The sequence below is a fragment of the Coenobita brevimanus genome, chromosome 97 (assembly GCF_032717465.1).
Source record: "Coenobita brevimanus isolate Jiangsu-jjx chromosome 97, ASM3271746v2, whole genome shotgun sequence".
Taxonomy (NCBI): domain Eukaryota; kingdom Metazoa; phylum Arthropoda; class Malacostraca; order Decapoda; family Coenobitidae; genus Coenobita; species Coenobita brevimanus.
The window spans coordinates 7,293,671-7,307,693 of NC_137050.1; the positions used below are offsets into that span (position 1 = coordinate 7,293,671).

Below are 14,023 nucleotides of genomic sequence, written 5' to 3' on the forward strand. Positions count from 1 at the left end.
TTGGGTTAGACGTATCAGTAGATGGAAATTATGGCGTTGAAACATATCACAGGACGGGAAAAAGACAAAAGTATTAGGGGTGCTGAGGAGCGTATGAAAGATTAGTGTCCGGTCTGGTGAGGATGGTTACGCGTGAAAGCATTGTGGTGCTGAGCGTGCCGTACGGGTGTGAGACTTGGATCCTACATGCTAGAGTGTTAAAAATGGGGTGTCTTAAGATCTACACGGGCAGTGTGATGGTTTCACAGAGGGGAGCATAACACTATGAGATACGTGGGAAAAACAACATACGGTAGTACAAAGGAGTATAGAGGAGAGCAAACAGCAACTCACCTGTTGGTCCTTTCGTGGCTGATTGGTATAAAGAAGGTTGTACCAAACGAAACTATTCTATCAGTTGATGACAAGGATAGAAAAGCAGGAACAGAATGACGGAAAGGGCAGATGAGTTTGTATTGAAGTGTTATGGCCAAACGGAGAGCATGGGTAATGAGACACTGAAAATGATATACAGATCAGCAGAGCAAGTGGACAGAAGGATGAGGCCAAGGAAAGCGAAAGGATGATGAAATATTTTGACATATAGAGGTATCAGGGTCCAGAAGGGTGAAAGGCGAGTATGAAACAAAGCAAGCTGGAATGAGGTGGTTCACGGAAGAATGACTAGAATGAACAGCGATCAACGGGGCTTGTCTGTGGCTGTCTGAAACTTACTTTTCGGCGCAGACTATCATACACGACACCTGAGAGACTGGCTAGGAGTGAATGAGGTAGTCTTTTTTCCGCACTGCTGAATTAAGTGTTTCTCTCTCTCTCTCTCTCTCTCTCTCTCTCTCTCTCTCGACAGCATCTGGTGGGGCCATCCGAGGACGCAGAAGTCCCTCATAAAACACGCCTAACTACGCAATAAATAAACAGATAACAATAACTCGATACAAATAGACAGAGAGAGAGAGAGAGAGAGAGAGAGAGAGAGAGAGAGAGAGAGAGAGAGAGAGAGAGCAGTGTCATTCTCCTAAACTCTTTACTACGCACTCTGGCTTCAGTTTAGGATAACGTTAGCCGAGGGAAATCGTAGCAATCAGGGGGTTAAAACGTGCATGGATGAACCTTTGAGGCTCCTGTAGGTGTTATTAGTTACATCATTCGGCTTAATACAGGACGATTTTATTCATCTGTGTCTACCTATCTATCTTTCTGTCAGTCGGTGTTTTTTTTAATCTAAGCAACACACAGCTGGATTAAATGTTACTCTCTCTCTCTCTCTCTCCACACACACACACACACACACACACACACACACACACACACACACACACACACATATATATATATATATATATATATATATATATATATATATATATATATATATTTACTATCAGACTCTTAATTACAGAGTTCTTACGGGGTGATTAATAAAAATAAATGAAAAAAAATCTTAATAGTAAAAGCGTTAGTCCGTTTACTGCAAAGGGTTGCTGATGTGGTATATAGAGTCGTCAGGTCACAACAAGAACAAAATAAAACAGTCAAGCCGAAGCAGAAAAAATCTAAATCAGGCACGCTCATACTGTAGAGATTTGTCTAAAAAAAAAAAAAAAGGGCCTTCAGTACGAGGAGGTCCCTTCTAAGCAAAAGTAAGCAATATAATGAAAGCAAAAAGAAGAGGAAGAGGAAGAAGAAGAAGAAGAAGAAAGGGAGGAAGGAGAAGAAGCAGAAGAAGAAGAAGAAGAAGGAGAAGGAGGAGGACGAGGAGATGAAGATGAAGAATAGGAGGAGGTGGAAACCAGGAAGGAGTAAGCCAGTTCAACAAGATGGCGTCCTTCATGTTGCTACCTCCAGACAATTTTAGCCAGCTTAGGGTCAACGTGTTATGCTGGAGGGGTTAATGGAGGCCGTACCTAAACTTCCCAGTTGGTATAGTCTCCCGTAAGCTGAATAAAATCGTCTGAAAGTAGCAAGAATAACAAAAAATATATCATCGTATTAAAGGGGTTAATACGACCGGACGATTTGCTCGCTCGCTCTCTCTCTCTCTCTCTCTCTCTCTCTCGGGAAGACTTTTGGAACGGGAAGGATTAAAAAAAAAAAAAAACGTAATTGATCGCAGAGCATGGCTCTCTCAAGCTGAATGAAATCGTCTGTGGGCAGCAAAAATATTAAATACAAGGAAAAAAAAAGAAAAATACTTAACCACAAAGAGGGGGTTAACCACTTCAGCCCGAGGACGTCACATTTTTTTTAATTCCTGTTGATTCCAGACGATTTTCTTCAGCTTCAAGCGAGACCTTCGGGACTGAGAGGATTTTTGAAGCTCTAAGTAACATCTCCAAGAAAAAAAGTCTCCCCTTAGCTGGGTAAAATCGTCTGGAGATGACAAAAGTAAATATAAACAGACGAGATCGTATTCAAAGGACGACTTTCTTCAGCTGAAAGTGGGTCACAGGAGCGAGAGGGTTAGTAGCTGTCACGTAGCCATTCGTTCGTTTCCCATCACTTCGTTTGGATTTCTTTATTTATGGCTAGCGTGATTTATTGCCCCCACACACCGAACTGCACACGCATGAACACACACACACACACACACACACACACACACACACACACACACACACACACACACATCCCTCTCTCTCTCTCTCAACCACCCCCACCCGCACACATCAATTTCTCGCTCGATTTCGTTTCCAGGAAAAGTAAATAAAAATGATAACTGCCTGACAGAGAGAGAGAGAGAGAGAGAGAGAGAGAGAAAGAGAGAGAGAGGAGGGGGGGAGGGTTGTGGTTGGCTGCGCTACGCCTCGTGTGAAAGTCAGAGAGTAATTGGAGAGAAAGGCAGAGAGGGGAGGAGGGGAGAGGGGAAGTGTGTGTGAGGGAAAGGGGTAGAGGGATGGGGGAAGGGGGGTGGAGATCAGCCATAGGTGGGGGATACGGTAGGTGAAGGGAAAAAATGAAAGTCACCATCATCATCATCATCATCATTGTTATCATCTATTATCATCATCAAGAAATTTATCACTATTTTCATCATCATCTACCTGTGCTTCCTCTCTCTCTCTCTCTCTTGGCATGTACCTTTTTCAAATTTCCATGTTCAATCTTCCTATTCTCTCTCTCTCTCTCTCTCTCTCTCTCTCTCTGCATATATATATATATATATATATATATATATATATATATATATATATATATATATATATATATATCACACACACACAGAAACCTTGCTGCTCATTCCAGGCTTTCTGGCCTTAATAGTTAAAATAAGATTTACGGCCACATCATTAAAGCGGAGGGAGTGAAAGTGTAAGCAAACCTCTATATATTACACTTCATCAATTTTACAGCACTTCTTCGTGACTAGCATCATATTCTAGTGCTAATCTACTGTTAGTACCCAGAATTAAATATGGAAAGATGGCAATTTTGAGGATATTCAGGGCAAAAAGATAAAAGTGATGGTCAGTTTGAATACACCCGTGAGGATAAGAACATGTTTAAAGTTATTCCATCATACATAACACAATTAGCAGTAAGATAAACAGGCCAAACTTCTTTTATTTTCAATTTTGCTTCTCCATAGTGATGTCTGCGAACAGGATAACAAAGCAGGCCGCTCTCCCTCACTTCCCTAATTTAGACTCAGTATATTACGACGGGCATAAGCAGCGCCTTGCAAGACTGAAAGCCTAAATATTTTATGACTGAAGAGGAAACAAATACTAACATAAAAAAATATTGTCAACTGAGCCACACTTCCGCATATATACTTTTTAAAAAATTTCTTATCGCCGATGCTTTCATTTTTTTTTATTTTCATGTTCATAGCTCACGAGTCAATCCGTATATGTCACCAGTATAAAGTATATCAGAGAAAATACAACCACTAGAGAAAGGGAGAGAGAGAGAGAGAGAGAGAGAGAGAGAGAGAGAGAGAGAGAGAGAGAGGTATCACAAAGGTAAAAGGCGAGGGAAGAGAGAAAGGCAGAAGGTGGGGAGTAAAAGGACGAAAAGGCGACACAATAGGCAGTGAAAATGTAGGTAAGGGATAAAGGAAGGGAGAGAAAGGAGGGGTGGAAAAAGGGGTGGAACCAAAGGAAAGGGAAAAAGGTTATGTGGAATGGAAATTGAAGGAGAGAGAGAGAGAGAGAGAGAGAGAGAGAGAGAGAGAGAGAGAGAGTATGAAGGTAGAGAAACTGACAGGAGGGAGAGGAAGATGTGACAGGAGAGAGAGATAGGTCCTGACAGGAGGAGAAGGGAAAAATATGGGATACGGAATAATGAGAGAGAGAGAGAGAGAGAGAGAATCGTTATATTGCAAAATCGATTCTCACCCTTCCCGAATTCTGGACGTTCTCTCTCTCTCTCTCTCTCTCTCTCTGGAAATATAAAGGCTGTTTCCATGAAGTCAGATGAGGCAATATTGGCAAGAGAGAAATCCACTTAATATGATCGGATGGTGGTACTTGTGGTAGTGATGGTGGTAGTTGTGGTGGTGGTGGTTGTACTGATGGTGGTAGTTGTGGTGGTGGTGGTTGTACTGATGGTGGTAGTTGTGGTTGTTGCTGTGATGACAGTGGTAGTTGTGATTTTTGTTGTGATGATAGTGGCAGTTGTGACGATGGTGGCTGTAATGATGGTGGTAGCTGTGGTAGTGGTGGTGGTAACTGTAGCTGTGTAGATGTGATAGTAGTTGTGGCTGTTGTGGTGGTGACAGTGATAGTTGTGGCGATGATGATAGCTGTGGCTGTGGTATTTGTGGTGGTGGTGATTGTATTTGTACTTGACCTAATGTGACCCAAGCCAACCTCAGCCAACCTAATCCAACTAAACGTAGCATAATTCAAATAATCCCATTTTATCTAATCTGTTTAAATTACCATACCACTTACACAGGATCTCGATTTTTTATTTTTTATTTTCTTGCTTCCACTGGATAGTATTCATCATTATTATTGACTCTGCAATTATGACATTTCCTTCGCAAATTGGTTTAAGATGCACTTGTACATTGCGGTGGCGGGGGGGGGGGGAGGTCCGAAGGGCAAAACCTCCCTATTTACGTGTCATTTGCGATAGAAAATAACGTCAAAATCAAAGAAATCACAAAAACAAAAACAAAAAATATGGGAACAGCAGATCTGAACATAAAAATAAATGAGAATGATTTTGGAATAAAACGTCGCCAAAAACAGATTTAAACGTAAAAATACATGACTGTTGACTCGCAAAATGCTGACGGGAAAATAGACTTGAACGTAAAAATAAGTGAGAGTGGACTTGGAAAAAAATGTATCATCTAGGTAATCTGTTCCTCCCTTCCGCAGTCTTCAAGCTGTCAGTGAAAATGCATCATCAGATCAAACTGTTTTTCTCTTTCCCAGTCTTCAAGCTGTCCGTATCGCCGATGCTGAAGCTATTCTCACTGCGGCGTCGACGGCAACAGCAGCAGGTAACGGTGGGGTCGTGCCGGGCCTCGTCTGGGGACAATGGCACCTGCTACACCGAGGCAGATTGCACTCGGCTTGGGGGCGCTGCGTCGGGACCATGTAGCAACGGCACCGGGACTTGCTGTGTCTGTGAGTACCTGAGCGAAGTTGTTAGTACCTCTACGAGTGTGGGAAAGGGCAGGGAGGGAGAAAGGAGGGGAAAAGAATGGAGAGGAAGGTACGGAGGGCATACTGGGGGGGAAGTAGACACAGAGATGCATCGGGAGTAAAGAAACAACCGAAGGAGAAAGGATGCGCAGTATTAACGAAAACATGAGAAAACTAGAAAGCACTCAGAGAGCGCATACCTCCGCCAGCGCCATTACAGGATCCAGATCCGGATCCGCCCCCAAATTCAATCAATTCTTTCTTGGTCCATGGCCCTGCCTTCCATAAAATTTCATTGAAATTCACTGAGAACTTTTGGACATATCGTGTGGACAAACAAACAAACAAACAGACAAAAATAGGGGAATACATAACCTCCTCCAATTTCGTTGGCGGAGGTAAAGAGTACAGACTGGGGATGAAGGGAGGAAAGGAAATATGTAGACGAAAGGAAGAGGACATGAAAAGGAAAAAAGGAAACTCTCAAGTAAAGATGTGTAGATAGTTACGGAAATTAGGACGGTAGGTAAACAGTGGCACTTGCTACACAGAGACCGAATGCCTCAAGCCTGGATGGGCAGCGTTGGGAGAGTGTAGCAGGAGGCGAGCAGGGAAGGAAGCAAAAGGAACAAGAAGATGTAGGAAGGAAGAAAGGGAGTAGAGGAGCAGGAAGGAAAGGTATAAAAGAGAAGGAAGCAAAGCGAAAGAGGAGATGATGGAAGGAAGGAGGAAGGAGAAGGGAAGGAATTGAAGAAAGGAAGCAGATGAAGAAAGCAGAGAAAAAAAAAAGAGAGAGAGAGAAAGAGTAGGAAGGAAGGGGGAGAGACAGGCAAAAACTGAAGACGAGATTCCAGCAAGGAAGCAAAGAAAAAGAATAGATGTAGGAAGGAAGGAAGGAGGATGGAGAGGGCAGGAAGCGAAGAATGTATTAAAGAGAAGGAATCAAAGAGAAAGAGTAGGAAGGAAGGAAGACTGGAGGAGGGAGAGGGATAGCAAGGGAAGAAGGGATAAAAGCATCACAGATATGCATAAAAAAAATAAAGGCATAATAAAGAAGGAGAAGTATCAAGGAAAACAAGAGAAAAGGAGTACAAAACACGCAAGGAGGAAGGACAGGAAATATGAAACGAAAGGAAGAAGACATGGAAAGCAAGAAAGCAACACACAAATGCAAAATTACAAGAAGAAAATGATGGAGTGAAAGGGGAGACAGAAAGGAGAAAGGGGTATAGGAATGAAAGAGGGAGAGAAGAAAAGAGAGACTAAAATGAACGCATACTGACACCCATAAACAAAGATCCCCCACAAACTAGCTTACCTTGAACAATGATACAGTATTTGATATAAGTTCATTTATCAAGTCCTTCCTCTCTCCTGTAATGCGTAAAAAGAGGCATGCACGCAAATTAAAAGCGCTGGCAGAATAAAATGGCTCCCACTCACCACTGCATATAGGGCGGAGGAGAACCAAGGCAGTGGGGTGGGATACTACTGTTGCTCTCCTGTGTGTGTGTGTGTGTGTGTGTGTGTGTGTGTGTGTGTGTGTGTGTGTGTGTGTGTGTGTGTGTGTGTGTGTGTGTGTGTGTGTGTGTGTGTGTGTGTGTGTGTGTGTGTGTGTGTGTGTGTGTGTGTGTGTGTGCGCTTGCGTGAAGGGGTTCATGAAGGCTATATCTAACACCTCTAGTTTGAAAAGTCTTCCCCATGCTATATAAAATCGTCAGAAGATAGCGAGAATAAAAAAAAAAGGCAGCATAAAGGGGTTAATATTCTCTTCTGTGTTATTTATGCAAACTATCGCTAAGAGGGAATATCAAATTGTAAAGTGTACAGTAAATCGCTGAGGGGCAGGTGTTTGTGAGCCTCCTGAGCCTAAGAGAATTCGGCCGATGGTGAGGAAGGGAAAGAGACATTTGGAGAAAAAGTGAAGGATGGAAAGGCTGAAGGATGGAGGGACGAAGGAATGGAGAGAAATATCGCAGTCCAAAAAGGAGGGAAGGAAGGAGGGAAGGAAGGTGGGAAGGAAGGAGACACAGAAAGGACAGACGATAGAGGAGGGAGGAAAAAGATGGGAAGTGACATGCAGGAAAATAAATATAAGATAGTGGATAAGAAGGAGGGAACGAGGGGGCGGGGAAAATGGAACGAGGAGAAAAACACGAGATAAAAAAAAAAAAATCTTGGAGAAAAGAAGACGATGAATGAGGGTGGAAAGGGACAGGAGGATAAAAAAAAAAAAGAGGGAAGAGGGAGAGAGGCACAAAGAGAAGTAAAAATAGAAAGGAAGAGAGTTATAAATAGATATATTGAGAAAAAACATATAGTGAAGGAGAAAAGAGGACGGAAAGGCACGCAGGGGGAGATAAAGATGGAAGGGTGAGGAGGGAGACAAAGAGAGAGAGAGAGAAAAAAGGGAAAGAGAGGGAGGGGAGGGAGAAAACGAAGAGAGATAAGTGGAGAAGAGCTAAAATAGAAGAGAGGGAGGGGAGGACGAGGTGCGACAAGGAAGGGAAAATAAAAAAGGAGAGACGGGGAGAAAAATTCAGGCGAGGAAGGGAACGAAAAAGAAGAAGAAGGAAAAAAAAAAGGAGTTGGAGGGGAGGATAGTAAGTGACGTGGCGGAAATTTTAAAAAACGGAGGAAGGAAAGGGAGACACAAGGAGAAAAAGAAATGCGAGGGAGGGAAGGAAGAGAGAAAAAGCGAGGAATGGATTTTCAAGGCTGAGGAAATGGAGAAAGGAGATGGAGGGAATAAAGGAGATGGGAGGGAGGAAAGAAAGGAAGGACAGAGAGAAAATTAGAAGAACGAATGAAGGAAGAAGAGGAGATAGAGAGATGAAGTTAAGAAGGGAGAAAGAAATGCAGAGGTAAGGAACACTGGGGCAGAGAGAGAGAGAGAGAGAGAGAGAGAGAGAGAGAGAGAGAGAGAGAGAGAGAGAAACGTATCAGAAAATGGAGGAAGGAGAAGTGAAGGGGAAGAGAAAAGACAAGGTGAGAGAAAAAATATAAGAAAGACGAATTACAGGAAGACAATGAGGGAAGAGGAGAGAGAAAATAACACCAAGTGACAGAGAGAAAGCGAGAGACAGAAGGAAAAAGATGGGCAAGAACTGATTAGCCTGCCGTGTGGAGAGAAACAAGGAAGGAAGGAAGGAACGAAGGAAGCCACGGGAAAAAAGAGGAAAGAAAGGAAGGACGGAGGGAGGAGAGGAAAGAGAGGAGGGAGAGACGGAGGGAAGTATGGAAGGAAGCAAGGAAGAAAGGTAAGAAGGAAGGAAGGGAAGCAAAGATAAAGGGGAGACGATAGGAAGAAGTGAAGAAGGAAGGAAGAAGGAAAATCGAAGGAACTATTTAAGAGAATGATATATCTTAAGCTCTATTGCTCTACATTTTTTTCTGCTTAAACTAATTGTGTAAAAAAATCTAACCAACGTGTGTGAGAAAAGGTTAGAAAAGAAGAAGGCTCTCCCCCACCCACCACGCCCTCTTGCTAAATAACAGAAGGGAGGAAGGTAGAAACACACCATGAATATTGGAAAGAACAACATGTGATGAAGGAAGGAAGGTAGGTAGCAAAGAAGGAGGGATGGAAGGAAGGAAGGAAGGAAGGAGGGCTGGGAGGAAGAAAGGAAGTAGGCAAGCATGCAAGGATGGAAGGATGGAAGGAGCGAATAAAGGAAGAGATTTTACATTGAAAGAAAGAAGAAATAAGAAAAAAGAAACACTGGAAGGAAAAGAAGAAGAGAAGGAAAAAGGTGGGAAACAAAACAAAATGAAATAAGAGAGAAAGTAAAGGCGAGAAGAGAAGGAGGGAAGGAGTTCAAAAACATAAGCAAGACGGTAAAGAAAAAAGAAAGACAATGACAAGCGAGCAAATGAAGGAAATGAGGAAAAGAAGGGAATGATGGATGGAAGGAACGAATGGAAGTAAGGAAGGAATGAAGGAAGGACACCAAAAAGGAATAAAAGAATGAAGGAGGCACTGAGACAAGAGGAAAGGGAGAAATGAGGTGGAAGGGACAAGCAAGGAAAGTGACAGGAGGGAAAAATGTGAGAAGAATTAGGAGAGGTGGAGGGAAGGAGAGGTGGAGGGAAGGCGAGGTGGAAGGAAGGAGAGGTGGAGGGATGTAGAGATGGAAGGAAGCAGAGGTGGAGGGAAGGAGAGGTGGTGGGAAGCAGGGGTGGAGGGAAGGAGAGATGGAGGGAAGGAGAGGCGGGGGGAAGGAAAAGTGGAGGGAAGGAGAGGCGAGGGGAAGGAAAAGTGGAGGGAAGGAGAGGTGGCGGAGGGCGAGGTGAAGGGACGCAAAGGTGGAGGGAAGGAAAGGCGAAGGAAAGGAAAGGTGGAGCGAGGGAGAAGTGGAGGGAAAATAGAAAGGTAGGAAGCTGAAAAGGAGAGAAAGCAAGGTGGAGGGAGGGAGGGAAAGGTGGAAGACGGGATAAAAGAAAAGAAAAGTGGAAGAGTGGACGAGAAAGACAAAGAATATGAGAGGTAAAACAAAATTAAGAAACGTGCGGCAAAAAAGAGGGTTGGAAAGAAACAAAGACATGAATGAAAAAGAAAAGGAAAGAAAGAAAAAAAAAGAAGAAGGATGCTGGATAGGAAGAATTAATGAAGAGGATGCGGGTACTCACACACACACACACACACACACACACACACACACACACACACACACACACACACACACACACACACACACACACACACACACACACACACAGTGGTAACGTTCTCGCTTGCCAACTGGTGGACGGGAGTTCACGCCTCGCTCAGGTTGCGAAAAGTTTCACTGATGAAGTGGGTGGTTACTGTCCCCCTTGAGCAAGGGGATGGGTGTGTGTGTGTGAAGGTTACAGCCTTGCCCTTAAATCGGACTATATGAGCTCTCAGCTCCCTTCCGGGAGGGTAAAAAGCTGACGATCACGACCATCAAGTGATAATGACCGACCCGGTGAATTACACACACACACACACACACACACACACACACACACACACACACACCACCACCACCACCACCACCACGAACACGAGGACTAAGAACAAGCACGAAGGGAGAGAGAGAGAGAGAGAGAGAGAGAGAGAAAGGGAATAATACATGTCAATACCTCTGCTCTTCCCAATGCACTCTACTGTAAGAAATCTCTGTCTCAAGGAACATGGTGGACGAGCAGTACCTAAATGGTGGCATGAGTGTGAAGGCGGAGCACAATAACTGCAGCTGTTGACAGGCAATGAAAACATAATGGCGCCATAACAACACAACTAGGATACGTACATAGGAAAGGAGAATGAGGGCAGTATCCCAGTTCGCCCCAGTGCTTACAAGATAGAGGCATGCAAGACAAATGCTCACAAGACAAATGCCTAAAAGACGAATGTTCAAATAACGATGCTCACAAGATGAATGTTTACAGTATTAAAAGAAACGGAGACAGATGTTTACAACTTGGTGTCCTTTGGTCCTAATATTGTCCTTCTTGGCATCTTTCGGCACTAACTTTGACATCCTTCACCTCTGCTCTTGACGTCCTAGGGCCCTACCTTGGCACCTTTCTGACCTTGCCGCCGATTCAGTCATAACCTCTGTAGCCTTCAAAATAATATTTATGAGTACTAGCAAAATAAACCCATCTCCGACACTAGACTTGAATTGTAAATGATACAACATGTGTTTGAAAATACTGAATCAGTGTTTATGCATCAGGCAAAATATTAAGGGCATTTTTTTTTTTTAAAGGCTGGGCTGATAAGCGCGAATCTCGAGACATGTTCGGGCATGCTCCACTCAGCATTACATAACAGCCGGTGAAAGCACAGCAGAAGCAACCCTATACACCTATTGATGTAAACAGATCCACCCATCCATTCACCCACCCACCTACTCAGTACAATGTCTCAGCAGCAGCAGGATGAATCAGCAAGTTTCCACACGGACTGGGCGGCGCACCAAATTTAATAGAACGGATTACACAAGCCAAATATAGCCACGAAAGCAACATCCTTCGGTGCTAATTTATCAATCCTACGGTCCTAGCCTAGGCATCTTTTGGTCTTAACCTGGATATCTTTTGATCCCAACCAAAGCATTTTTCGTTGGTCTTGCGAGAAAATATTGTCACACCAGTTCACCCATATTAGGTAGTTCCTATCCATGAGAATAACTAGACAAAGAAAATAATAACAGTTACGTATTACAGAAAAACTGATATTGAAATCTTATAGGATAGTTTCACGACAGAATGAAAAGGAAACAAGCAGTATCGTACTGGAACCTGATAATAAAAAAAAAAAAATCATACTGTCCTGAATCATATGTCTCTCGAGCCTGGGGGGACTGCAAAACCTCGGGCAACAGGCTGTCTAGTCTATGGCCAGAGTCATATGCGTACAAGAAGAATGACGAGATACAGGAAGGTGTGAAAGTGTTATCCCCTTCACTATGGGTACTCTTTTTTTTATTCATGCTATCTCCACACGGTTTTATTAAGCTTAGGGGAGATATTTGAAACAGGAGAGGTCAGATATAAACTTGATTACTATCTTCAACACTAGAAATAAATAAAGCCGCCCAAGAAAGCTGTCTAGTGGTAGCATAATTAAAAAAAAAAAAGGGTCAATGCAGGGAAGAGGTTAAGAGAAGAAGAAGGAGAGAAAGAATAATAATGAAGTAAAAAGGAGAAGAGGAGTGAGGTGAGAGAAGGTAGGAGGATGGAAAAACATTAGGTATAGAGATACAGGAGGGTGGAAAAGTTAGGACACACAGCAAGTAATAAAGTATAGAGTTGTGAAAGAGGGAAGGGTGAGAATGGGCAACGTAAGAAGATAATGACAAGTTAAGAAGACAAGAAGAGAAGGTGCAGATTTAGGACGAAGGGAATGGAAGGAGGAAAACAAAAAGAAGAAATATAAAAGGAAATGAAAGAAAGTATAAATAAACTATGGGAGCGATAGCGAAAAGGAGAAAAGGAAGAGAAAGGAGAGGTAGAGAGGAGGCAGTAAGGAAAGAGAGAAAAGATAGGAAGGAGAGGCGGAAGAAATATCAAGGAGGGACAGAGAAGAGATAGACAGGAGAGACAAACATGGTAATAATGAACAATAAAGACATAAATAACAGCAGGGAGACAGAGATGAAACAGGAGGGGAGGGAAAAAAGACAAAGGAAAAGCAGAAGAGACAAAAGAGACAGTGCAGACAGGGAAAATAGAAGAGAGACAGTAAGGAGAGACAGAATGGATCCTAGAGAGAGACTCCAAGAAGCTTAAGGGTACAAATGTGTCTCTAAGCACGTATTAAGGAGGAGAAGGAGGGTGGGGGAGGGGGAGAGGTTGGAGGAGAGATGGGGAAATGAGAGGGAGGAGAAGCATGAGGAAGCAGGTGGAGAAGGAAGAGGGAAGGAGGACGGAGAGTGGAAGAGGGAGGAAGTGGAAACGAGAGGATGGAGAGAGGAGGAAGGGGAGGGGCAGCAGGAAATGGGAAAAAGAGAGTGAGGGAAAGATGAGGAGTGTGAATAAAGACAGAAGCAGAGGTGGGATGGAGGAAAAAAAGAAAGGGGGAGAGATGACAGAGGATGGGTAGAGGGAAGTGGATGAGAAGGGATAGAAGATGGTGAGGTGGAGAGGGAGAGGAGAAGGGATATACACAGAGATGGGAGAGAGAGAAAGATAATTAGGCAGACAGAAGGAGAAAATGAGAGGTGGATAGAGAATGGAGGGGACGCAGGAGAAGGGAAACAGAAAGAGAGGCGAGAAGGGGAAAGAAAAAGGAGAAGGATAGGAAGAATAAAACGGTGGGAAGGAGGAATGGAAGAGAAGGAAAAGAAAGATGAGAAAAAGCATGAAAGAAATGTGGGAGAAGAGAGAAATAAAATGGGGGGATGAGGGAAGATAAGAAGGAGTGGGGAGAGGGAGGGAAGAGGATGTGAATGGATAAAGAGAGGAGCATGAGTAGGAGAGAGGGAAGGAGGAAGAGGAATACTTCGTATGGATTAAGAGAAGGGAAGAGACAACAGAGAAGGGTAGAGAGGGAAAATGATGAAGAAGGAGAACGGTGAAGACGAGGAGGTAAAGAGGAGACGAAGATGAAAGGAAGAGAGGGGGAGGAAGAGTGAGGAGAGGTAAGGAAAAGAGAACGGAAACCAGGCGAGGGAGAGAAGGCAAGGAAAAGAAAACTGAGTCGAGATGCGACAAAAGATGAAGAGAATGATGACAGAATTGATAAAATTGATACTGCGATAAAAAGTGAATGAAGTGGAAAACAAAGAACTTCAGATAATTAATAATAATAATAATAATAATAATAATAATAATAATAATAATAAGAAACTTTCTTCAGACGATTTTATTCGGCTCTGGGGAGGCTTTTCGATCCGCCGGAAGTAAGAGTTCATTAATCCCTTCAGTGAGAGAGGTCCTTCCTAAATTAA

At 43.3% G+C, this 14,023-nt stretch overlaps 1 protein-coding gene across 1 annotated transcript in view; it reads left to right on the forward strand.

Annotated features, from left to right (window-relative positions):
* Positions 1-14,023, forward strand: part of LOC145413793 (uncharacterized) — a 47,446-nt gene that overhangs the window by 3,704 nt on the left and 29,719 nt on the right. Inside the window, exon 2 of the mRNA XM_080283447.1 lies at positions 5,388-5,582. Within this exon, the coding sequence (XP_080139573.1) occupies positions 5,388-5,582 (195 nt within the window). The remainder of the gene's footprint in view (positions 1-5,387; positions 5,583-14,023) is intronic.